Below are 24,344 nucleotides of genomic sequence, written 5' to 3'. Positions count from 1 at the left end.
ATAGAACGGTGAATACTCTGCGATGGAGACGGCCTTGGGTCCTTGGATGCCTTCCGGTGTTCTGATGCTTGTTGTTGCATATAAGTTGGCATTCTATTCTTCTATATCCATCCCTTCGGGTTAACATCAGAACCGCAAAGGAGATCAGGAATAGATAGTCGATGGTGGTCGTTTCGTGCATGTTTGTAATACGGCTGCTATCAATAAGAGGCTTCATCAATCCTCTAGGGCATTCTCAACATGGGTTGCAGTCTCAAAATTGGTTCTCTATCCTGACCGCAGTTGTGCATCACCGGGGGCTTGTTACTGGCCTCAAGGGAAATAACTGCAGGATTCCGGGAATATATGAGGTCTCTAACCTTGAGCAGAGTATGTCCTGGGACTCTAGGGCACTGCAGCTATGTCCTACGGAACCATCATCTAGATACCTATCTTTCAGTCACGATCAAGGATTCGCCAACTCTCAATGGGAGAGGCGAGGCGATTGTCAAGGAATCTCGGCGCCGAATCAAATTGTGCAAGTGAGCTTTCCATAGAATGGATTCAATAAAAGCCAACGCACTCATCATGTTAATCGGTGAGGTCGGTGAGGAGCGATAGATCGGTTGCCTCGCCACAGGCAGTGACTTCGGATATCTTATTAACCATTGGCCAGTCCAATAGACGAAGCGCACCGTGCTTCGGGAATGTACCCTTCACAGCGTGAGATATAATTTGGCGGTATTGTGCAGACAGCTCAGTGATGGCTCGACGTGACGAAGCGATTGTTGACGGCGTTTGGCGCGGAAACAGTTCGTAATTCTTTGATACTCAGGCTGTGGACAAATGTGTATTGATCCTTCTATGATCTAGTCAGTTGCGGAGTAGGGCTCCGAAGCAGATAGCAAGCTTACACAGATAACATTCGCCATACAATCAGTAATCATGAATCCAGGTTGAGTGATTTCTGTCCGACAACTCTTGATCTTACTCTCTCATGGCAGAATATCAATACCCAAGTAATAAGCTACAATACCCTACAAGAGCACGAATTTGGGTGATCGCATATTTTAGGCCCGAGAGGCGTTCCGGACGTCAATTTTGCATTTTTCACGATGGCAATCCCCAATGTCTTAGGTGCCCTGATGATGGCAATTTCTCCTTTTGTCATTTGTCATGATTTGGCGCATTCTCAGCCGGTATTTGGTAAATTATCATCCATAGCGGCAGTCTATTGATTTCCAACCCTGACACAATGACCTGTAGAATTGTGCAGCATCAACGATCGTCGCATGGGGTCATCATTGGCCATCTGTCACGCGCAGGAACATGGGCAAAGCTGCCAGGCGCCGAGGTAACATACCTCCCTATCTCAAGTTGTCCTTCTATTAGCTGGTAATCAACAGCAGCTATAGGCAAGCGGCTGGATAACATGAAAGAGCGCTGAATTTACGAATTTGGGTATCATGTTCCGTTTATGAGACTTGCCACACGACCTGGTCGGTATCGAGAGGACACAATAAACGCTATTTTGGACTACGAATGCTGCTTGTATGGGGTCAAGATATGCTTTTAGGACTCAATTAACAGATCATGATGTCTATCATCCACAATTTCCCTGTAAATACTTTTCTCCATGTCGATAACCCCGGCCAGACCGGACGGTCAAATACGCAATGGGAAGGACAAACAATCGCAATCATTCTTTTCGAGGCACCCAGTATTTCGGTATCAATATCTTCATCGATGAATCCTGCATGTGTTGATATTCTGCTCGTGCTTGTGTACGTGCAGTATCAAACTCTCTGCTCTAAATCAAAAGTGAATCCTCGGGATCCCCTGCAGCGCTCTGATGGACAAATGGTAATGTGGGTAATTTACCAATCACACTAAGCTACAAGCTAGCAAGTGAAGTACTGGTATGACAATATATTTACTGGTCAAAGTGGTCGTATCAGATAAGATAGTCGGCGCCTCGGAGGGACTTCAACCACCGAGCCTTGGCGTTACGAAAGGAATCCTGCAAGGACCCGAGTTTGGGAAGCAAAATGTTCTAGACCCGAGACTAAGCGAATTACTCTCCTGGAAGGCAGCAATCAAATGTAACCAGTCCGTCGTGGCGTCTGGGATGTATTTAACCAGGACCAAGCATGGAATTGGAGTAGTGAACATGGGTTAGAATCCCTCAGTGGGCTAGGCTTGGGGGAGCATTCGTCATCTGGTAAAATAAAAGGAAAAAAGAGGGAAACTACAACAAGAAATACACGAAAAGAATTCATTTACAATCATCATTTGGGAGGCGAACGTGCATATCATGTGACCAGAAACCATGTAGCCAGTCAAGTATAATCTAAATCAGATATAGGATAATCAACAGGCTGGTCGGCCTCAAGCAACACTCGTACACACCCCTCATCACCCGCATGAACGGCCTGATGCAGTGGAAGCCAGCCCGCCGCATTTGTAAGAGTGGGATCAGCCCCCCGCTGGAGGAGCTCGGCCACCATCGTGTAATTTCCATTCATCACCCCAACATGAAGAGCCGTAGCCCCTTCGCTGTTGACCGCGTTGGGGTCTGCTCCATAGCTCAGTAAAAGACGCATCACCGAGAAATTGCCCTGCGAGACGGCCATATGTAACGCCGTAGTCCATCGTGGGCGTGTCTCGGCCGGTAATGGCGTGCTGCAATGTTGTGGGCCTGGACTGTGGGGAAGAGCTTGAGAGCTCATTTGTTCACCAACCGTTGACGAGGTTAATATCCAGGGCTGATAGGCCGATGGATCATTGCAGCCAGACATCAGACTTTTCAGGTTTGGAGTTCGAGGGAAATTGCTGTCTTGCCGAGTGGGGATCTCAGCCTCCCCGCACGGCATACTACTTTCATCGAGGTGCACTGCGAGTGATGTTGGATTATAGACAGACTGCAAGGAAGTGAGATCTGTTGAATCAATGAACGGGCGCTGACTGGGAGACGGCGAACTTGAGAGTGGGCCTGCTGACGATGATGGCGAGACAGACGAGGCGTATGACGGGAATGAGATCTCGGCGAGTGGAATTTGGCTATCTAGCCGTAGTTTGCTTTGGAGAGGTGGATCGTATGGCGACATCTCGGTGTCAGAATTAGATGTTTCGAACGATAGGAAGTCCGTTGATCTGAGGCTCTGGTGAGGATTTAGCGTGACTCTACTGTCTGTTGATGAGCAAAGTGACGTTTGACTGGCAGAGGCTGGACTGCCAGTGTCGAGACCCAGATCTCTCAACCGCCTTCGGACATTGTCGCCTAGGTGAGGTTAGCTGGGCATTATAGAAGGTATTCGAGGGTTGAAACGTACGCCGACGTCTCTGTGCGAGTCGGTTTTGCTCCCGGCGTCTTTTGAGGGCTTGTATTTCTTCGTGAGGCGCGCCCATGTTGGCTACAGCCGTGTACAACGAGAGATCTGTGTCTGATCTTCTCGGTGACTGCACTGGGTGGACATTCGGAAATATATAGAGCAAGGAAGTACCAAATTGGAAGTTGCAGCGCAATCAACGGCTGGTGCCGAGAAAGGATTTCTTACACATTTCTAAAAAGGGAAACACCAGCTGCCAAGTTTCAGTAAGAAAATAATAAAGTAGGCCATAAAGTAATCCTGAAGAGCCTAGTTATAGAAGGGAGTGTAATAAAGTACAACGGGGAGGTGGAAAGTACTGGCCGCTGAGGATTCTGAAGGGACTTCAGTGGACCAATGGACTACAGCTGAACAGCCACAGAAAGGCTGGCCTCGTATCATCACCTTGGCTCAGTGGCACCTCGTATTAAGCTGCAACTCTTCAACGAACGTCTCACGGAAGCTTTCCGGGAGGCGCCGCTTCCCTCTGCTTGTTCACTGCCTAGCCAAAGTATCATATAGTCTTGTCATGACAACTATGATATTTGTGGCCAGTTGCCAAACTAACACTGGGCCGAGGAACGTTCAGTAGGAAACGAAAGGCAGGGAAGCACAAGGTGAACCGCGACATATATAGACAGTGCGACAGCAGCACCATGCGTGTTCATCCACTCGGCCCACCTTTGCCTCCGATGCTACAAACCCTGTCTTTACTGCACGGATTGCGTGAAGAATGTCTGTGATCTGCGGTGGGGAACAAACCTCATGTCCCCACCGACTAGACTCGGACTCCGTTCCAGCAGGCCCTTCCGACGGCCGAGACAAACCGAAACCTTTGGCCTATTGGCATGTTGTGTTGTTCAACATGGTAGCAGACACGGGAAAGTTCCCAGCTCTGGGTGTTTGCCAAATTCATATTATTTGTTCATTACATAAACAACTTCATTTATGAATTGGAATGATTACGCTACGACATTTACAATCCTGCTTAAGCACGTCAAGAAAACAAGGTCTTCTGTTTGATCCAGCACATGATATGAGTTGTCGCAGAGGCTGTCCTTCCTGGGATGGAGAGAGACTCACACTCGTGGTTTGATCGATCAGACATCAGCCGATGATCACCTCTACACAAGCAATGGCCATTGACGCCATGGAACATGCCAAGACGACTTATCTGATGATCATCATCCTGCACGTCATGCCTCTCGTTCCTTATAGCACGGTTTACATTCGATCCTATCATTCCACGCCACTCAATCATCACGCATGAAGATGAATTTTGAGAGACGAATTGTGACGTTATCGAGATGGATATTTCGCTCTGGACCAATCGCTCGGTATTCTCGGAGCGACGATCACGGCCTCATCACCCTGAAGCTGAATAGACCATGTCGTATTTATGCAACGTGATCCTTGAACGTTACATCTCCAAAACAACTGGCAACCAACTCGGCATCTCGGTGTACAACACAGTCGCCATTGGTTTACGATCAAGAGTACACCGTCGGATTGCGAGTGCGAATTGATTCAGGTTGCCGGAGGTCTGCGCCATGACCCCATCAAGCATTTAAAAGGGTCCTTTGGCATCGTCGAAGAAAGATGGCATGCCAACCACATCATTCACCCTTTATCACTGAACCGTGAAATATCGGCCTCTCTAAACCTTTGTCGACTGCACGTCAATCCCAGGACTTGGGCTTGCTTCCCCTAGCTTGATTGCTCCGGCCAAAACCATGCGCTTTCGTCAACAAGTTGAGACCTGCTTGAACTATTGGCCCGCAGAAGGCCCTGTGCAAAGGGAGCTTATACTGGGCACAGTTGGTGCATATCGCCGACCCATTGATAGTCGGCCCGTCTTAATCCAAGATGTGCGTGGCCAAGAGGGAACATTCACCCTGGACATCCATGGCTTTCAGTTCATCAAACATATCAGCCAGCATGTCGCGTCCTTTGATGAAGCTTCTGTGAAGACACATATGTACCCCGAAGCGGAGAGTATCCTGAAGAACGTGTAAGTATAGCTTTTCAGTCTATGTCCATTCCACATGGCCCCCTTCAGGTCAGCTTCTATTATACTCCTATAAGACCCCTGCTCACGTGTTTTGTAAAGAACTGGTGCGACCCGCGCCCACGTCTTTTCGCACATTACTCGCACTGCTCCCTACGAAAGCGTAGAAGCAATGGCCGATTCCACTGACCCAGATGCGAAAGCGACAAGGGTGATGGTGCCTGCGCGGCATGTCCATGTGGATCAGTCAGAGTCCGGGGCGTTCGAGGTTCTGAAGGACAACATGACTGCGCTGGAAGCCGAGCACTTGTTGAAAACCCGGTGGGCTATCGTCAACATATGGCGCCCACTGAAGCCGGTTCCGCGGGACCCTTTGGCTGTATCGGATGCCCGTTCCTTCCATGATAAGGATCTCCTTGAGATTTATGGACGGGTTCCTGGCAGGCAAGCGAAGAAAGACTACGATGCCGCGACGAAGGGCAGTGGTTTTGGTATGCTTTACGGCAAATATTCACCTGGCCAACAGTGGTTTTATATGTCCGACATGAAGCCAGACGAGGCGCTGTTGATCAAATGTTACGATTCGAAGGATGATGGCCGGACCGCTAGAAGAACGCCTCATACGGCCTTTGTGGACCCAAGAACGCGGGATGTGAAGGTAGCTCGCGAGAGCTTGGAATTGAGATGTCTAGTCTTCTTCGAAGACCAGCCGCTAGCCTAGAGGCAACTGATGTTGAACCCTTTGGCGCACTGACGACAGGGATCAGGTGGTTATGAGAAAGCCAGAGGTACTCTAGAGCTTATATTTTGTGACTTCCGAATTTAAGAGTTCTTTTTGTGATAACGCCAAGTACATGATATGTCACTACATGTTATCGTTGTCGCGTTTACATGGCACCTCATTGTATCTTGCGTGTCATACATGTACATATAAGCCACAAAAGGAGCAACATAACACCAGAGAGGAATAATGTGACGCTAAGATCTCGGCCCGTTACCTATACACTCTCCTATTACAAATCGCAGAGAACATCCATTGCTCGTTTAAATCGTTGCTAAAAAGTGTAGAAGTTGTTTAAGCGCTTGTAAGACGATAGTCATCATTTTTCTTCACAAATCTCTTTTCTTCACTAGCTAGTAGTTATTGTTCTATGAGCCATTCCACAGATGTGCGTTTTTCCTTCTACAACCAGATTACTTTCAAGCTAGATAATGACAATGATCTCCAAAGGTAATCCTACCATGTATGCCATCTAGAAGTATTAGTTCCTCGAAGGCACTAGTCCTCGAGCGACCCAATCCTCAACATGTCGACGTAAGTCCTCCAGCCCAATACCAGACTTCAGCTTTCCACGATCTGCTAGGGACCTTCTGGTATTTGTGACATCGTAAGTGGCCATGTCCTCGTAAAGCTCCCATCGCGTCAGATGCTTCCGCACTGGCTCCTGCAGTACTGGTAACATTGGCAACAATGGGTTGGTGAGCAGATCCTTGTCCTTCGATAGTATCTCCAACCAATCCTTGTACTCAACGGCCTTCAGGTCATACCCTAGTTCCTTGAGCATGTTCCAGGAAGTTTCAATGTCCGTGTCCTCCTCGGGCGTTTGTGGTACCAGGTGGAAAGTCCGTCCGAAGTTGTAGGGATTCGACGTGATATGCAGCAGAGCGGTCGTGATAAAATCAACAGGAATCATGATCTTGCTTTGATTCGGGAGAATGGGACGATATCCCAACTTGATAGAGCCGATAAACACCCGGCACATGAAGTCGTCACAGTTCCCCTTGCCACGAAGACTGTCACCCATGATGAAGCCCGGCCGGAATACAATCGCCGGTAGGCCCTTTGCGATCATAGAATGGATCAATTGCTCCGATACCCACTTGCTCTGCGTGTAACCGATATCATAGGGCAGCCAGCCCTGGAACTCACCAAGATCTACATCCTCCGGGATCTTGTCTGCGCCTGTGAAGTGCGACACTGGCCCGGTGACGGCGGCGGTCGATGTATAATGAAGTGCCTTGGTTCGTCCAGTCGTCGCAAGCTTGATGCAGTTCAGAGTTCCATAGACGTTAGTGTTACGGTGCTTCTCGTACGGTTGGACGTAGTTTACATGCGCGCCGACGTGAAAGATGACGCTAGTCCAGAGAGCTAGTTCATGGAATTCGGTCTCGGACAGTCCGAACAAATCCTTGCCCAGGTCTCCCGCAATAGCTGTCACCTTGTCCAGATTGTCCGCCCATCCCAGCCCGTATTTGTCCAAAGCGCCGAGAAGTCGTTTCCGGGCAGAGTGCGCGTCCGAAGCACGAACCAGGCACTTGACGCTTCTGACATCGGGGCGGTCGATCAACTCACGCAAGAAGTACGTCCCAAGGAATCCAGTTGCTCCAGTCAGAAACACCTTACCTTCGGAGGGGCTTCTCCAATCTGGAGCTTCTTTAGACAGAACCGGAATGTCCTTCGCCAATTGGGAGTCGGCGATGAATATTCCAAGCCGGGAGTGGTCGACTTTGCTTTTGGCATGACCAGCATCAATCACGCTGGCCAGGCCAAGAAGGGTGGGAGAGTCGTAGATTTGCTGCATGGTCAATGTCAAGCCGAAGCGCCGACGAATGTGGACCAGCAGCGCGGCTGCCTGTAGTGAGCTGCCTCCCAAGTGGAAGAAACTGGCCTCGTTGTCAATGTTGCTAATGCCGAGCACCGATGTCCACAAGGTACGTAACCAGGTTACACTGTCTCCGGCATCTTTGACGTTGGAGGATATAAGAACCTGTTGTTCGGCCCTCTTTGTTTCTTCCATATGCTTCTTCATGACTGCCACACGATCGATCTTACCATGAACGGTCAATGGTAGCGAGGCGACAGCCTCCAACCGGGGCATCATGTACGCCGGTAGCCGCCGCCGCAGATATTCGTCCAGCTGCTCCAGAGAAAATGCACCATCATGTTTGGGAATTACAAAAGCCACGATATACGTTTCTTTTCCCGGGCGATGAACAGGCAGTACAACTGTACCCTGGACCATCTCGCTCTTCAGGAGTGCCCCCTCGATCTCCGCTGGCTCGATGCGGAATCCACGGATCTTGACCATGTTGTCTGCTCGAGCCACAAACTCAATGGCGCCGGTGTCAAGCATACGTACTAGATCCCCCGATCGGTAGATGCGAACCGGTGACCCATCCTTCGATAAATGGGACACTTCGAGGAAGCTCTTGGCATTTGCTTCTGGGCGCCCCAGGTAACCGCGTGCAACTGCGTCGCCACCGATATAGAGTTCGCCGACAATGCCTTCCTTGACAGGCTGGAGGTTATCATCCAGGATATAGACCGTGGTATTGTCCAATGGTCTCCCAATAGGGGTTTGCCCCCGGCGGACTTCCTCCAATGTCGTGAGGTGGTAGGTTGTGATGATGGTGCATTCGGTAGGTCCGTAGGCGTGGACAAGCTTCTTCGGTGGGCCATTCTCCAATATCACTTGCATGACACTGGGATTCGCCGCCTCACCGCCAGTAAGCACATAATCCAGGTCTTCAAACGCATTGGGAATGGCCGACACGACATGGTTCAATAGTGCAGTCGTCACCAGAATGGAAGTGATACGGTATTTGCGCAGGCTGTCATGAAGGGCGACAGGATCAATAACGACGTTCTTTGGGAGGAGAACAATGGCGGCTCCGCGAGCAAGCGTGGTCCATATCTCAAACAGAGCGGCATCAAAACTGGGGGCTGAAATCTGCGCAACTCGATCCGTGCTTTTGAACTCAACACATTGCGTGTTGAAAGCCATTCGCGTGATCCCCTTCGACATGATCTCCACGGGCTTGGGCAGACCTGTTGTCCCAGAGGTGTGCAGGATATGAGTCCGGTGATTGCGCCCGGTCTCGACAGCGGGGATCGTGTCTTCATGGTATCCATTTTGATGGAGGTTGGCATACTTGGAATCCACGAGAATCGTTTGGAACTCCGCAAAGCGAGCCTTCTCGCTCTCGACTGTGAGAACAATGCGCGTTTTCAAGGCGCGTAAAAGGTCATTGATGCGCTGGTCGGGGAATGACAGATCCATGGGTACACAAGATCCTCCCAAGCGCAACACAGCCGCTTGGGCTACGACATGTGCAATGCCCATGGGCACAAGAATGCCAATTGGCTCCTCCTCTTCAATATTCTCCCGACCTAGAATTGAGGCCAGATCGTTGACACGGGTCTCAAGCTCCCGATATGTCATCGATTGGTCTCCGTCCACTACCGCAGTAGCATTGGGAGAGGTGCGTACATGATGGCGGTAGCATGCCTCGAGGCCAAGTGATGAGATGCTGGAAAAGATTGACATTGTGAGTGTGGTTTGTCAGGGAGCAGAATCAACCTAAAGATATGATAAGGTCGAATGATTGTGATGGACTTCGCTACATACCATTCCTTGGGCTTCTGACCTGAATTTATATTCTCTACAACTGTACTTTGGCCTCGTTTTGTCTACTCTTCCTGTATTACTTCGCTCCTCTCCACAAACCTCTCGAGGACCTGGAACAATCATCCTTCGCCATGTCCTGTTGTGGGTCCTTAGCCCTATGCTTCGTACACAATCCTAGCCAATCTGACTACTCGCTTGGCAAGCTAAATGCCAGGGCTCGGCGTTGAAGGGTGTCACCTTTTGAAACTTTATATACGAGTCAGGTCAGGTCATGTCATGTCATGTCATGTCAGCAAGTCTATCTATGATCATATTCGCTCATTCTAGGCAGCCAAGTGTGCCAATATCACTATTGGCTATTACCCGATCATGTCGCATCTCAGACCTACTTTCATTTCTTGTCCGTCTGTCACGACTATATAGATTGAAGGGACCACGAACTGCCGGTTGTGTCTAATGCACCTTCGGGTTAGGGGAGATCATCGTACAACAAGTTCCTAGACTGTACTCCAGCCATGCCTTCCGTGCCAAACATGGGTTTTTTTATTCAGCATGGGCTAACAAAGCCGGAAATCCTATACCCGTTTCTCTTTGGCATCTTTGCCGTGGCCAGTCTCTGCATTGCAACATTGCTCTTCCCAGCGTCCTTCTCTGCTGCTTCTAGGGTTATCTCGTGGGTCCTCAGCGTAAGTAGCACACCCTGCGCCTACTCTACATATGGCCCAGCTGACTCGATTGGGTTATAGATCTATCTAGAGGTCAAGAATCCGATTCGGCATACAGAGACCGGGAGGAACATTCCCGGACCGTCATATGTGTGGCCGAATGGGCAAGGGGATATAGAGAAGTACGTGCAGGGGAGATCCAGGAGTGAACAGTGGCAAAGGAAATATGGCAACGTCTACCGCATTTGGGCGGGAATGACACCCGAAGTGTTCGTATAGCCTCGTGTCATCGTGATAGAAACGACAGTCTGACTGATAGACAACTAGGGTATTGACAAGACCCGAGCAACTTCATGCAATCTTTAAAGATTCAGACAAGCATACTAAAGCCACGAACAGTGATTCTGGCTACTTCATGAGCCGTATTCTAGGGCAGTGCTTGGGGCTCATGGCGGGTCCGCGCTGGAAGCTTTTAAAGGGGATTGCGGCACCACCTTTCATGCACCCAACAGCTGTCAGATCCATCGGTCGAATTCAAGAACATGTTCGGGCCCATTTCCATGATCTGGAAACAAACGGGAATCTCAGAGAAGGCCGGATACACCCCGTTCAAGATCTAAAGATGCTTCCGTTTTTCATCGTTGCGGAGGCAAACTATGGCTCCCTGACGCCAGCCATGAAATCCGAGCTCGATTCCCTCGCGCCGGCTCGAGAAAATCTCATGAAATTCGTTCTTTTCGGTGGTCTGGCCCGGTTTAATATCTCCCGCTTCTTTCCCACGGAAGCCAACCGTCAATTGCGGCGATTTCGCTCTCAATGGCGGGCTTTTAACCGCGCCGCATACGAGCGTGCCCGGGAGAAACACCCGTCGGCGATGGTCGTCCAGATGTACGACGCCGTCCATAAGGGCGTCCTGACGGAGGAACAGGTAGCACAAACGATGGACGAGACTCTCTACGCCAACCTGGACGTGACAACGGGGGGTCTGTCCTGGAATCTGGTGTTCTTGGCTGCCAACCCGGCCTGCCAAGCACGACTCCACGAAGAAATATCCGCCCTGACACCTGCCGAGGAAGAAGGGTATATCTCTCGTAATGGAACCTACCTTGCAGCATGTGTGTTAGAGTCCTCCCGGCTCCGTCCAGCTCTCCCGTTTACCATTCCGCAATCGGCCCCGACAGAGCGTGTAGTCGATGGGTATCGTATCCCTGCTGGAACCAATTATGTAGTCGATACATGGGGATTGAACGTGCGAGATGAGTTCTGGGCGCCCGATAATAGCACATATCGCCCAGAGAGGTTCCTAAATAGCTCGAACACGGATCTACGATACCACTTCTGGCGGTTTGGATTTGGCCCTCGCCAGTGCATAGGGCGCTACACTGCGGACGTGGTGATCAGGGCCATTTTACTGCATTTGGTCAAGCATTATGAGCTGCAGATGCTGGAGGAAGGGGATTTCACGCAGGACCCTGAGTGTTGGATCACGCATCCAGATTTACAGGTGAAGTGTGTTCGGCGAACATGATGAGTGTGGCGAGTTGTAAATATATGGGTTTCCTCGGCCATCTTTAGACCATTAGTGAGGCACAAAATATATCTTGTTATTACCATAACTACAGGCCCAACTAGGATTCGTGAGGAGATTCTTAACGTAGGGTAACATCGACCAAAGAGATTCCATTAGGTAACATATAGCTCAAGACCTTGCATGATCCCCGATCCATGTTAATCTATGATTCTCGTATCTGATAACCAATTCCTGCACCTCGGTGCCTTGGCTGCTTGGCATGACCGAGCCACCGAGCACGACCTCTACGACGTCCAGCAGCTTTCCGTTGAGAATTTTAGACACCCCCCAGAGTTATCTCCATTTTTGTACTTTACCCACATGACTATGGAGCGATCATGCACCCAGTGTCATCAGCGCAAAGTCCGATGTAGCAAGACGCTGCCCTGCTCGGCCTGCGTGCGTCTCGGGGCGACGTGTCGATTCCCCACCACCGACGCCAACGCTCATCGGCCTCGGAGGGTTCAAAAAATCACCATCACCGATCGGATTGCTCAGCTGGAACGGAGTCTGACGATTTTAGCAAACAGTGCTGGGCCCTTGCAAGGTCCTGAGAATCCGAACGTCCGAGACACGTCCACGACGTTACTGCCAGAACCACCGCAATCTCCCAATCGCGCACAGGAGGTTCTTGTTCCGGACGGTGCTTCGACTCGCTACATCAATGAAACATTCCTGTCGCAGATCCTGGACAAAGAAAGGGCCCTTTACAAAGTCATAGGTACTCCACGGGAGACGGAGGAAATCACCTCAGGCTTGCGACCGGAAGGCCTGTTGGCAAGCTCCAGACGCCCTACGAATTGGAGTAACGAGTTGGAGCTTTCGCGCTGGCAGTCTGCACAGTTATGGCAGATATATCGCAACAATGTCGACCCCGTAGTCAAAATCCTTCACCTACCGACGGTGGAGCCGCTGGTGTATGCGACCATGAATGGGGAAGGTTCGGACGACTGCAGGGCACTTCTGTTTGCCATTTACTTTGCTGCTGTGACCAGCCTGTCGGAGGTCGACGCCGCAAACCTCCTCGGTCGCGATAGACGATCCTGCTTACTGGACTTCCAAGCCCGTATTGAAAAGGTTGTAATCGACGCCGCCTGTCTGGACGCGCCGACCATGCTGTCCCTGCAGGCCCTAGCAATCTATATCGTGAGATTAGCCTGTCCCATCCCTGCGCAATCGAACTGACTTCTATTACGAGACTTGCCTCCGCGCACACCGGACAAGTCGATCTGGGTGGATCATGAACGGGGTCCTCATCCGTGCTGCCCAGTCCATAGGTCTCCACCGCGACGGAACGCACTTCCATCTCACCCCGTTCGACGCCGAGGTCCGCCGGCGTCTCTGGTGGCAGATCATCGTGTTGGACTATCGGGCTGCCGAGGACCATGGTCTCGCGGTACATGGCTTTGGCAGCCGATCGGATACTCGTCTCCCCTTGCACGTCAACGATAGTGATCTATCGCCCGAGCTGCGAATCCTGCCGGGACCCCGTGCGAAATGGACTGAAATGAGCCTCTTTCTCCTCACATCGGAGATTGCCATCGCGTTCCAAAAGGTATACCACACTACTGTGGACCACACAGACAATGCCCAGCGACTCCAAACTGTCCAGGAACTGACGGCGTACCTGGAAAGTACCTATCTGTGTCACTGCGATACGAACATTCCCATCCAGAAGGTTGCGTGGCTGTCTACGCGCTCTCTTCTTTCCAAGTTTGAGTTTTTCGTCTACCAGCTCAGCCTCAATAATGAACAATCGCAGGAGGCGGTTTCCTCTGCCGCCGAGCGAACGCTGATATCGGCATGTGCCTGCTTGGAACAAAGCATGGAACTCCAAACCGACGACCTGCTACGTGGGTTCCGTTGGTTATTCGCGAGCTACAATCAGTTCCACTGCTTGATGTATGTTCTATGGCACCTGTGCGCACAGCCCACCGGGCCTCACGTGGTTCGAGTGTGGAATATTGTCGACCTCGTCTTTAATGTGACTGAAAATGATCCAACTCGACCTGATCCGGGGCCGACGTGGAAAGTGCTGCAGCACTTGCGGGAAAAGGCAGCACAACGGAGAGGGAACGTCGCGATGTCCCCCCCGACTCAGGCTCATGGCCCGTCTGACGAACGTGTCCCGGAGTCCCGGACGGCTGAACAGCATTCGGGCCAGGAATTGGAAGGCACAGGAGACGGATTCGGGGATCTCTTGGCTCCTCCGCTGGATCCAAGCTCCTTGACGGAGTGGATTAACCTTTCGGAGAACTTGGGAATGTATCGGTTTGAGCCGTAGATTGGGAATGTATGTCATTATTGAGACTGGTAGTAGTTTTAATGAGTTTATGCATTGATCTATCTTGTGACTAGAAGCAGACAGGCTCCCATCAATACGATTCGCAGCACATCCTATAGAAATATATCTGTGCATGTAGAGCTAGTATACTAGTAGCACGACTTCCAAGAGATTAAGCATCCATAGAGGTGTCGACAGAGAAATTGCAAGAATGATCTACTCCTGAAGGAGCCTCTGCCTCCGTAAGTTTGTATCTAAGATCCGGTAGCACCGTTGCAACCTATTCTACAATGGCACGAATATGACGACACATACGTGACGTACGTACTAGTTCCTATTGCCCCTTATGCACAGGGTCCCAGCCGAAGACAAGGCCTACTGGTAATCGCCACTGGGACTCTCGAGGCGTCGGCTTGATGTCCCTGTGTCGCCGAGCCGAGCTGATCGCCAAGGAACCCCGAAGCCGAGATGACTTCACTAGCATGGCCGCGATAAACAAGGCGCCAAAATATGTCATCCCTATATAACTGCTTGTTTGACCAGAGCATCCTGAATGAGCGCATTATCCATTCATCTGGTTAACACAAACTGGCCGACAATATGGATCGGAGCCGTACCAGTTCCCAAGGCCGCGATGTCCTTCCGCCACGGGGTGACGAGGGACGCATTTCACCATCACTGGACAAGGAGAAATCTCCGGGTCCTGAAGATCAGCCGGATGCACCTCCTGATGGGGGATTAACTGCGTGGCTGGTGGTGGTGGGTGCGTGGTGCACGTCTTTCTGCAGCTTCGGATGGGTCAATAGTGAGTGTCTATCCACGATCATGTAATATCCTAGAAGACAGCAGCACTAATCGTATACCAGGTGTCGGGATATTCCAGAATTATTACGAATCTCATCTACTGAAGCATCTCTCTTCCAGTACCATCTCCTGGATTCCATCCTTGCAGATCTTCTTCATGTTTGCTATGGTATGTCAGCACGTCTAAAGCCCGTATATCTTACGTGGAATCCATATTTACCGACCATACAGGGCCCTATTGTTGGAAAGCTATACGACACATTTGGCGCTCGATACCTGATTATCGGAGGGACATTTTTCCATGTCTTTGGTCTAATGATGGCGTCAATCTCAACCCAGTACTACCAACTCTTGCTCTCCCAAGGTATCTGCAGCGCCATTGGGGCGGCCGCTATCTTTCAACCAGGTAATACCTTTTCCCTTCCCTCGATTCACGGTGGAGACTAACCAAACCAGCTCTAAGCGCCGTAAGCGCTTGGTTTAATCGCAAACGGGGCATTGCTTTTGCTACTCTATCGACAGGCTCCAGCGTCGGTGGGGTGATCTTCCCCATCATGGTCGACCGTCTCATCGCCAAAGTCGGATTTGGATGGAGCATGCGAATTTCCGCCTTCATGATCTTGTTCCTGCTTGGGATCGCCATTGTGACCGTCAAGGCACGGCGTCCCCCACCGCAGGGCCCAAAACCTTCCGGAGTGCAGTTGCTCCAACCATTCAAGGAGCCCGTGTTCATCGTTACCCTGCTGGGATACATGCTGCTCACCTATGGCGTCTTTATCCCCATCAACTATGTCATCGTCCAGGCGGTCGCAAGTGGGATGAATGCCGACCTCGCATCCTACTTGGTCCCCATGTTGAACGGGGCCAGCCTCTTTGGCCGTCTCGGAGCTGGATTCATGTCCGATCGGTACGGTAGATACAATATCTTCATTGTCATGTGTATCGTCGCTGGCGTGCTCGTCCTCGCTCTTTGGATCCCAGCTACCTCCAATGCGCCTATCATCGTGTTTGCGACGCTCTTTGGGTTTGCATCTGGAGCGTATGTTAGCCTTTCACCCGCGCTGATCGCTCAGATCTCACCCTTAAAAGAGGTCGGGTATCGCACTGGTCTGCTATTCTTGTTTGCATCGGTGGGTGGGCTGACGACAAGTCCAATTGCCGGAGCGATCCTGCAGAATGCTGGTGGAGACTATACTCATATGAAGATCTTCTCGGGGGTGATGCTCTTAGGAGGAACGGCATTCATCATTACCGCGCGGATAGTTGGGACAGGTCTGAAATTGGTGGTGAAGTATTAGATCGATTCCAACCATGGGTGAGGCTGTTAAAATTCAAACGAAGCCTCTAGCTTGAACTGTATTCTGTCCTGTCCCCCATCTCTCGGGTTTGAAGGCTTCGTGCAACAATTCCAGCAGGTTCTCCGAGACCGAAAAGTTCCTACGTTCTGTGTTCTATGTCATGAGCGCTAGTGTTAATAGACTAATTAATCATCCATTTTTTGATGTAATAATTCAATGTTTGCAGCAGATACTATGACTGTGTAGAACGGCACGTACAAGGACACATAGTTTGTCCTCTGCGACAAAGTCTGAAAGGTATACGAGGACAGGGATGGGTAGATCAAACGTATCATATCGGCAGCGTGGGGTTATTGGGTCGGTGGGATATCGAAGCCACACATAATCTATCACACCGCGAGTCGATAGTCGTCATCCACGAACATCCTGCCACGATACGGAGCAAAACATGGCACAATCCATGCTGCAGCCTCACAACATGGCTTAACTCGCGACAAGAGTCCGTTTACGAAGTAAAATCCCCGGTCCGACCGGCACTGACTTTGGAGATATCACAAAGATCGATAGATTGATAGAAAAGGGGTAGGATACAAAGTTCTTCAGGCATATCCTGCCAAACGGATAGTTTCAAGCCATTGCCGCTCACCTGAAATGCTTGTGAGCAATACGGAGTAACGCGGCCCAAGCAATGACTGGATTTCCACGCCAAATATTGTTAAGAGTGCCCTGCGGTAAATTATCATCGTCGTGGTGGCCCCCCTTGCTCGCGTGGCGTAGGGGATCGACCGTTTCCACAAAACTGACTTCCTCAGAAGAGAAAGTTTCTGCAATTTGACCAACATTTGTCAATGGGCAAACTGTTTGAGTCACATACGTTGTCCAATCAGTGGACGAGTAATCGTTGGGGACATTCGTCAGATTAGAAAATTAAGGACAATTGGGATGGCAGATGGAACACATCAAGCAAGGGTTCTCTTCCTGGCGCCTCCCGCGATTGGCGAAATGTGTCTGATACGTCAGCCTTTGAAGGTAGAAATGGTCGCAAATGAACATCATTCAGTGGCATGACCTCCCGACTAAGGTTTCCATTCCCCATTCCATTGATGTTCGGTGCATGTAATCTACTTTTTTGCCTGCAGACAATCGCAGAGAAACTCTCGAAGGAGAAGACGAAAATCCTGACAATCATGGGCTCAGAATGGCTGAAATGAGCTCCGGAGCCAATAGTCATCCATAGCGCATCCTGCATGGCACCGACGAGGCAACCAAAAGTACGAGGGCTTCTTTGTGAAGTGTCAGAAGATAATCTCCCCATGTAACCTTTCTAATGTAATTCATCTGCAGCTAGGGCTTAGCTCTAACACCTGACTTGCGTGTCTGGGCTTCCGATTGGGTTGGGCGGCCGAACTGGTACGGGCCGACGTTAAAATTGTCTCCACCGCAAGCCTATTCGAAGGTCAAGAATCAATCATCTGTCGCTCCTCCCCTTGACTTGACAAATGGGCGATCCGTGCGTCAATCCAGAGTGGACAAGTCATGCCAGTGGGCAGAATGCTTTCGGCATATCGTCGCTCTCCTGAAATACGTAAGAATCACGACCGTCATGGCACCGGTAAGTGCAGAATTTATACTTTCGACACCCCCTCCAAATGTCAGGTCAACCCATTGCACCAATTGAACGAAGGCCTGAAACGCATTTCCGGCGGCCGGTGGAAGTGGCTCAGGGGTCATTTCGGTCATAAGCAACACTAGTGAACTCTACCCCAGAGGACCACAAGAAGCCAGTGATCTTCACTGCCGATCCTGTGGCTCGACACAGCAGAAACACCCAGCAATCTGCCTCTAAATAACCTTCCTTTGCCTACCCCGATTCTATTTTGATGCTTGGAATCCCGAGCGATCGGTTTCTTCTGGATGGCGTGTTTCGATCTTCGTGACCAGTGACCATCAAGTATGGCTTCCACCTACCCCGACGGAATCTTCGATAATCTAGGCAAATTCTATGCCTCAGTGGCCATCGTATGGACGGTCGCCCTCCTCGTCGGCTCCGTCTTCCTCGTGCTTCATCGCCATGAGCAATGCATTCGCATTCGGAACCTACCTCTCGCCCTGAGCGCGGTATCATGTCTTCATATCTACTGGATTCTTTGCATGTTGGCATACACCATGGCCGGTGCATACCCCTGCGGTGTGGAATACTGGATCATGAGCATCTATCTGCCATTGGGAATCGCTCTATTCCAAGCCAACAGCATGCAGCTCCTAAGCGTCTCCGGCATTCAAGAGAAGATGCTCCATACCGCACACCAACCGCAGAGAGCCAGTTATAGTACCGGTTCAAAAGGCCCCAATGAATACTTGCGTCAGTGGAAGCAAATGAACTTGGTCCACCGAACGGAAGTGGCCATTGCCGTGGGAATGGCAGTCCAAGTAAGCTATGCGCGCGCGCCCGTTCTCGTCAAGCTTTATTAACCATCTCCCATGTAGCTGTGTCTGTCGCTCTCTATTTACCTCGCCTCTCGGAAGTTCCATGGTTTTGGCAGCTTCTCCGAACATGGCAGCCTGGCGGAGTGTCGGCGAGGCCCTGAATGGCAAGATTCACTGCCCGATTGCAGCGTGGTTGACTTCTTCTGACCAGTTATCTAGGATTCCCTCCATTCTATGGCAATTGTTCTGGTCTTGGATATTTGCGCCATGCATTCTATGGAAGATTCGCAAGATCCGTGAGATCCACTACTGGAGACTACAAATTACAATCTGTGTCATCGCCGCGTGAGTGAATGACCACTCGTCCGGTCACTATTGCCGGTCATCGATGCTGACCTCTTCGCAGTTTACCGGGTTCGCCCTTGTGGTTTATCGCACTGAATTCGACCGCCGAGCCTTGGATAACCATTAATCGGTACTGGGTGCCGGCTCTCTGGTAAGGAAGATCCAGCGATAGATGCGGTGCGCCCGAACTGACAAAATGCGCAGGTTTGCTCCTGGTATTATCGCAATGGAGGGCGTTACAATCTTCTTTCCATGTTATGAGCTTATTGTCTCCAGAAAGCAGCGAGATCGCATCCTCGGAGAAATTCGAGCCTGGAACGAGAAGAAGGGTAGAGATAGCGAGTCGGACTCGGGAACGTCGAGATCGCATGCTGGATCCAGCCGCACGAACGAACTGTACACGATAAAGGCATTGGAGAAGTGTCTATCGGAAGACTCGCATGCCCTACTGCGTTTTGCTGCAGTGAAGGAATTCAGCGGCGAGAACATCATCTTCCTGAATTATGTGCGAGACTGGAAGGCCACCTGGGCCAGGATCAATGCCAAAAATCCCGAATACGATTGGCACCGCGATCCTCAATATCACCGGCTTTACTTCTTCAAAATTGCGGTCGAGATCTATAGCGCCTGCGTCAATTTGAAAACGGCAGAGTTCCCTATCAATGTCGAATCGCGGATCTACTCCGGTTTAACGACCATGTTTGGCGAAGCAGTGCAATGCTCCGGTCGGCGTGTGTCCAGAGGCGCCGCAACACACATGGAAGAAGACACTCGTGCTCTATGTCTGGATGAAAATCCTTACGTGAGCCAGAGCATCATGCAGATCAAGTCCCGTGTTCCAGACTCGGTCGTGGTTCCTTCGAACTTTGGTATTTCCGTTTTTGACGAGGCTGAGAAGTCCATCCTCGCTCTGGTGTTTACTAATACCTGGCCTAAATTTATTGATTCTTCGAGCGACGACTTGTCCATCACATTCTGATTAAAGATAGAGAACTTCCGGGAGTATTTCTGTTTTGGGGGCCTGTGTTAATTTAGTATCAGGTATAAATGAAGCTTTATTTTGCACGCTCGAAGTAAATACACAATAGGGATTACATGGCTCGACTCTTCCACGGCCAGCCTAAGTATCAAGAGTCAAAGATGGGCCCAAAAGCAGGCACCCCACTGGCCTCGAGTTGAAACACGACTTTTTTCGTGAGCACCGCGTTGCTAATGACGCAGACAGCCTCCGCATCGAATTCCCTGACAAGTTCTCGCGCCATTGGGACCATGTCCACTCGTCCGCTGCTATTGGTATCGATGATGAGTGGGTTCGGGTCCAGCTGGCGCACGAGGTTGAGGACATCTGAGCCATATGTCCGGCCCGGGTTTCGTGTCTGCCAGAGGACTCGCAGCGGCGGGCGATTCTTCTCGCTCAGCCAGGAGAGACATGGCCCTATCCCGGACCCTGTGGCGATAATGACCACTCTGCGGAAGACGCGCATCACATGGATAAATCCGTACATCAGTGTTCCACGTTTCCATAGATAGGTCGGTTGCTGATCAATGCATCGAGTGGTCCAGTCACCTGCCTTCGATACGATGCACGAAAAGCTTTTGCCATCGGGATCGGGGAAGGTTGCAAAGCTATGCCACGTTCGCAATGGATGTTTCGAGAGCGCGATTACTTTACCAAATGCCGTGGATGTATGATCCAGGTGGAGTCGAGCCGCGTGCGGAGATAGATATTCGGGCCAGACTTTCACTCGACGAAGCATCAGCCAGGGATGGACAATAGTGGCGACGATGACGAGGACAATCCAGAACGCAGGGAGCTTGATCAAGTATCGTCCAAGACTCACGCCTTCTGCATGGCGGGCCTGATCGGAAAACACCACCAGAAGAGTCAGGAAAAGTGCGACTGCCAGCCATGCACCGAATCGGTGCGTGAGCTCAAAATAGTCATGGAGCTTTGTCCGGAATGTGGGGTGCGCAACCACAATGATCGCCATCAGATCTGCGAGTAACACATAGGCGAGGATCACCACCGGCAGGGAAACGGTCCCCGAGCCTGGAAACATCCAATATTCCCGCGATATCAAAGCCACGAGGCCCACATACCACAGGAAGGATGCTACACCACATCCACTGTGTACGCCGCCGTAATGATACGCCTTGGCTGCTATCTTGCGCAGCCAGAGAGGAGTCGACTGTGGGATGCGGCAGATGCTCACAAAGATGGCATTCACCACCAGGTAATGTCGCGCCAGACCGCATATGAGTAAGTTGACGGCTGCTGCGTTGACGAAGGCGAGGAGCTTGTCTCGGCGCTGCACCATGATGATCACGAATGCGACCGCATTGGCGCAGTATATGAGGGTGAACAAGCGACGGTAGATGGTGAGAAGCAGATACCGCAATGAAGCAAAACACTTCCTTGGGGGCTGCTGGGCCTCAAGGTCCACATTGGCGGAATACCGTTTCCAATCTCCCGTGGTGTCACTGCTGAGATAGGTATCGACTGATGTCGCAATACTCGGCTTGCTAGAATGTGTGGGAGACATGGCATTCCAAGATGATGTAGCCTATGTGTGGTGTTTCAATTGAGGGCCGTGGGCGTGTACAAACCCAGATATATACAAAGTAAGAGACATATGTACATACATGAGTCCACCAGGCAAAGAAAAAAAAATGAAAAAAGCATGAGAATGACAACGCATTAAATAAGACCCGTACTGCGAACGGGATCTTACGGGAGACGTCCAACATGCTGGTCAGCAAAACTACCCCTCATGCTTTGATACTTGTAAGATGCCGTTAGCAGATTGAAATTTGTGGGTCGACTAGCCAGCGATTGTATTAGCTGCGCAAGTGGCAAGTGCCAGTGGCATGGCTGAGGTCGAAGAGCGAGCCATTTCGCGGCCTGGCAGGGGCAACTATAGGGAAACAAAGAGGCCACGCAGGCAGTCGAACCGGGGTCTCTCCATCGAATCTAACCTGAGCGAATGGCATGGGAGACCGACTCATGCGTATGCAATGCAACCAGCTAGTCATGGACTAAAACCCGTCTGCCCCCATTACCGCTCTGGCCGTTGGGGTTCCGGTGCAGCTTAATAAAACTGGGTACGGAGTAGCTCAACACAAATTGCATTTCCCATCGGACGTTTGGACACAATTAACTCTATCCAGGTAGAAACAGGAGTTTCCTTCTTACCGCCAGATTCATCATGATCACCGTGCACCCGGGGGGCCTACCTGTCTGAACTTTCAATCGACCGCAAGCAGCGTCGAAGCGTGGGGATCGACATGCTACTAGTAATCAATTCGCTGATAAGGTATCGGCTTGGCATCTAGAAGGCTTTGCGAGGGTTCGAACCGTGCCAATTAGAACGGTAGGACCCCTCACTAGCCGATTAGTATTAATTTCGTTCGTTTGCTGTCTTCTCGCCCATGAACCTCTAGGGGTGACTCGGACCGCTCCAGATCCGCCCTGAGCGGAAGTCAATTGATCGTGTTGACTTAGCGTATGTCTACAAAAATCTATCTTCGGGTCGGTGTATGCCGATCTACCCTCTGAGTGTTAAAACCGAGCAGATATAAGGCAGGTCGGCTGAATAATGAGGCTGCGCATATAAACTTAAAGCACTATAGGACACCGAGTCATGACAGTTAAGCCACATGGATTTTGCCTCTCATTAACCCCCGGAAGTCTGGCGTTGACAGGCACGAGATGACAGACGAGGCAGCCGAGGCAACGGGCTGAGGCAAAAGTTTATTCCGACGCGAAATTTGACACTATCCAAGGATTCGCAAAATATCGCTTAGGAGAAGCACCGTTGCCCAGCACCACCGACAGGGAATGTCCTGCAGGTTCTCGCTGTTATGGCATGATCTGGATGCCTAGGATTCATATCCCATGATAATACCTCCCTAATTATTCCCCTCGTTCCCCTGCACGAGTGGTATTGATAACGTAAGCACAGACAACAGTGCCCCGTCTAACGCTTTTTATGCCTTAACGGCTGATGGACCCCAGCCTTGCTAAGCCAGGTGCGACGGGTGAGCGAGTCAGCATCTAAAAATAAAACCAGTAAATCCAATTAAGCGACCCCAAGCTAACCTCGCACGTCCAATATGAGGATGCTTCAAGGACTGGGTAAACAACAAACGGGGATATGATCTTAGATGCTTCGTCAGTGGCATCACCATGACCAAAATGTACGTGACGTGCAACATGGCCTTCTGCATGTTCAACTGCCAATCCCTCCAGGTCTCATTAGTAAAAGACGCCTTTTGTGCCAAGAGAGTCGTGACAGGTCAAGAGGACGCATGCTGCACATCGTGGCTCCGGCTTACCCAAAAGAGGCGTTTTTTTTGAACAGGGTCAGATCCCGCGTTCCTAAATAAGCGAGCAAGGACAGTTAACAGAATTTAATTGTGGATTTTGTGTCTGTTTTTGTGTGTGTGGATGTCGATCATTTGGAGATTTTAGGGTCTGTGGATCCATCTCGCTGTCTGAATCATGCCTGAGGCATCAACACCACTCGATTGCGGAAATGCGTTCCGTTCGGCATCAAGTCCGACGCAACAAGTGAACCATGCAGTTGCCGTAACTGACAACCCCGTCGCTGCCTGCGCGAACGGTTCCGTCCCAGGAAACCTTAAAGCAGGTTTTCTCGACAGCACTGGCAGGTCGGTTGCAGGAATCCGAGCCTCTGCCTTCGTTGGGAAACAGCATGAGGTGTGTCCATCCCCCCTCTACGTATGCAGCCCGGCATCCTGATGCTTGAGTACCCACCAATCGTGAACTACAATCAAATCGGCATATACATTATCACACTGCCGATCCTGACTATTGCGTGGTGGACAATTCCTTCTCGTACGCATTTACCTGGCTAACCATATACGAATCATACAGACCCGAGCTGTGTTAGGCCAAATTTATACTTGGAAATGTGGAGGCGGGGAGGGCGTCATAGCTACTGACGTTATGCGCAAATACCTGGCAAATGGTGAAGACCCAGCGAACATGAGCTTGAGGCGTCTGATGGATGCAACCCCGGTATGCATATCAGTGTGGAGCTACACATGGAAGGATCAAACGCCACATTCAAACAAGGAAGACGTCGCTATTAAGGTTCATGCACGTTGATAATCTCTTACATTGGGAAGGCCGAGCAAATCCGGCATGCATCTCGTCATGAGGTA

At 50.7% G+C, this 24,344-nt stretch overlaps 10 protein-coding genes across 10 annotated transcripts; 6 read left to right on the top strand and 4 right to left on the bottom strand.

Moving 5' to 3' along the window:
* Window positions 1–2,318: 2,318 nt before the first annotated feature.
* Window positions 2,319–3,387, bottom strand: F9C07_1676 (ankyrin domain protein; the record flags this gene model as incomplete). Its single annotated transcript, XM_041290490.1, has 2 exons — window positions 2,319–3,259; window positions 3,312–3,387. The coding sequence occupies 2 exons, from the start codon at window positions 3,385–3,387 to the stop codon at window positions 2,319–2,321; spliced, it is 1,017 nt and encodes a 338-aa protein (XP_041143854.1).
* Window positions 3,388–4,844: 1,457 nt separating this feature from the next.
* On the top strand, window positions 4,845–6,347 carry F9C07_1358552 (GA4 desaturase family protein). Its single transcript, XM_041290508.2, has 2 exons — window positions 4,845–5,358; window positions 5,458–6,347. The coding sequence occupies exons 1-2, from the start codon at window positions 5,081–5,083 to the stop codon at window positions 6,074–6,076; spliced, it is 897 nt and encodes a 298-aa protein (XP_041143853.1). The 5' UTR covers window positions 4,845–5,080; the 3' UTR covers window positions 6,077–6,347.
* A 270-nt stretch (window positions 6,348–6,617) lies between these two features.
* On the bottom strand, window positions 6,618–9,683 carry F9C07_1678 (putative NRPS-like enzyme; the record flags this gene model as incomplete). The annotated part of the gene is made up of 1 exon (XM_041285109.1): window positions 6,618–9,683. One exon carries the CDS (start codon window positions 9,681–9,683, stop codon window positions 6,618–6,620), a length of 3,066 nt encoding a protein of 1,021 aa, XP_041143852.1.
* Window positions 9,684–10,102: 419 nt separating this feature from the next.
* F9C07_2278499 (cytochrome P450) lies at window positions 10,103–12,084 on the top strand. The gene is made up of 3 exons (XM_041285114.2): window positions 10,103–10,450; window positions 10,511–10,698; window positions 10,757–12,084. The coding sequence occupies exons 1-3, from the start codon at window positions 10,280–10,282 to the stop codon at window positions 11,955–11,957; spliced, it is 1,560 nt and encodes a 519-aa protein (XP_041143851.2). The 5' UTR covers window positions 10,103–10,279; the 3' UTR covers window positions 11,958–12,084.
* F9C07_2278498 (C6 transcription factor) lies at window positions 12,085–14,797 on the top strand. Its single transcript, XM_071510305.1, is given in 2 exon segments — window positions 12,085–13,145; window positions 13,156–14,797. 2 exon segments carry the CDS (start codon window positions 12,165–12,167, stop codon window positions 14,281–14,283), a joined length of 2,109 nt encoding a protein of 702 aa, XP_071364152.1. The 5' UTR covers window positions 12,085–12,164; the 3' UTR covers window positions 14,284–14,797.
* Window positions 14,798–16,609, top strand: F9C07_2278497 (putative MFS transporter). The gene is made up of 4 exons (XM_041290507.2): window positions 14,798–15,088; window positions 15,150–15,256; window positions 15,319–15,493; window positions 15,544–16,609. The coding sequence occupies exons 1-4, from the start codon at window positions 14,884–14,886 to the stop codon at window positions 16,383–16,385; spliced, it is 1,329 nt and encodes a 442-aa protein (XP_041143850.1). The 5' UTR covers window positions 14,798–14,883; the 3' UTR covers window positions 16,386–16,609.
* A 375-nt stretch (window positions 16,610–16,984) lies between these two features.
* On the bottom strand, window positions 16,985–17,296 carry F9C07_1682 (uncharacterized protein; the record flags this gene model as incomplete). Its single annotated transcript, XM_071508310.1, is given in 2 exon segments — window positions 16,985–17,242; window positions 17,260–17,296. 2 exon segments carry the CDS (start codon window positions 17,294–17,296, stop codon window positions 17,028–17,030), a joined length of 252 nt encoding a protein of 83 aa, XP_071364151.1. The 3' UTR covers window positions 16,985–17,027.
* A 776-nt stretch (window positions 17,297–18,072) lies between these two features.
* Window positions 18,073–20,142, top strand: F9C07_1683 (uncharacterized protein). The gene is made up of 5 exons (XM_071508311.1): window positions 18,073–18,815; window positions 18,873–18,976; window positions 19,032–19,157; window positions 19,219–19,308; window positions 19,362–20,142. The coding sequence occupies exons 1-5, from the start codon at window positions 18,339–18,341 to the stop codon at window positions 20,134–20,136; spliced, it is 1,572 nt and encodes a 523-aa protein (XP_071364150.1). The 5' UTR covers window positions 18,073–18,338; the 3' UTR covers window positions 20,137–20,142.
* A 142-nt stretch (window positions 20,143–20,284) lies between these two features.
* Window positions 20,285–21,700, bottom strand: tmpA (integral membrane protein TmpA; the record flags this gene model as incomplete). Its single annotated transcript, XM_041285104.1, has 1 exon — window positions 20,285–21,700. One exon carries the CDS (start codon window positions 21,698–21,700, stop codon window positions 20,285–20,287), a length of 1,416 nt encoding a protein of 471 aa, XP_041143848.1.
* Window positions 21,701–23,658: 1,958 nt separating this feature from the next.
* Window positions 23,659–24,288, top strand: F9C07_2208208 (uncharacterized protein; the record flags this gene model as incomplete). Its single annotated transcript, XM_071509644.1, has 2 exons — window positions 23,659–23,877; window positions 24,055–24,288. 2 exons carry the CDS (start codon window positions 23,659–23,661, stop codon window positions 24,286–24,288), a joined length of 453 nt encoding a protein of 150 aa, XP_071364149.1.
* Between the last annotated feature and the right edge of the window lie 56 nt (window positions 24,289–24,344).

Source organism: Aspergillus flavus, chromosome 2, assembly GCF_009017415.1.
Source record: "Aspergillus flavus chromosome 2, complete sequence".
In the NCBI taxonomy this organism is placed as follows: domain Eukaryota; kingdom Fungi; phylum Ascomycota; class Eurotiomycetes; order Eurotiales; family Aspergillaceae; genus Aspergillus; species Aspergillus flavus.
The sequence above is the reverse complement of the archived record's forward strand: the minus strand, read 5'-3'. Positions and strand labels throughout refer to the sequence as shown.

Bases quoted from the DNA above. Each gene is read 5' to 3' on its own strand.
- F9C07_2278499 (XM_041285114.2), top strand. From the start codon at position 10,280: ATGCCTTCCGTGCCAAACATGGGTTTTTTTATTCAGCATGGGCTAACA. The intron at 10,451-10,510 runs GTAAGTAGCACA...ATTGGGTTATAG, and splicing joins TTATCTCGTGGGTCCTCAGC to ATCTATCTAGAGGTCAAGAA. The intron at 10,699-10,756 runs GTTCGTATAGCC...ATAGACAACTAG, and splicing joins GCGGGAATGACACCCGAAGT to GGTATTGACAAGACCCGAGC.
- F9C07_1683 (XM_071508311.1), top strand. From the start codon at position 18,339: ATGGCTTCCACCTACCCCGACGGAATCTTCGATAATCTAGGCAAATTC. The intron at 18,816-18,872 runs GTAAGCTATGCG...TCTCCCATGTAG, and splicing joins CCGTGGGAATGGCAGTCCAA to CTGTGTCTGTCGCTCTCTAT. The intron at 19,309-19,361 runs GTAAGGAAGATC...CAAAATGCGCAG, and splicing joins TACTGGGTGCCGGCTCTCTG to GTTTGCTCCTGGTATTATCG.
- F9C07_2278498 (XM_071510305.1), top strand. From the start codon at position 12,165: ATGATTCTCGTATCTGATAACCAATTCCTGCACCTCGGTGCCTTGGCT.
- F9C07_2278497 (XM_041290507.2), top strand. From the start codon at position 14,884: ATGGATCGGAGCCGTACCAGTTCCCAAGGCCGCGATGTCCTTCCGCCA. The intron at 15,089-15,149 runs GTGAGTGTCTAT...ATCGTATACCAG, and splicing joins CAGCTTCGGATGGGTCAATA to GTGTCGGGATATTCCAGAAT. The intron at 15,494-15,543 runs GTAATACCTTTT...TAACCAAACCAG, and splicing joins GGCCGCTATCTTTCAACCAG to CTCTAAGCGCCGTAAGCGCT.
- F9C07_1358552 (XM_041290508.2), top strand. From the start codon at position 5,081: ATGCGCTTTCGTCAACAAGTTGAGACCTGCTTGAACTATTGGCCCGCA. The intron at 5,359-5,457 runs GTAAGTATAGCT...TGTTTTGTAAAG, and splicing joins GAGAGTATCCTGAAGAACGT to AACTGGTGCGACCCGCGCCC.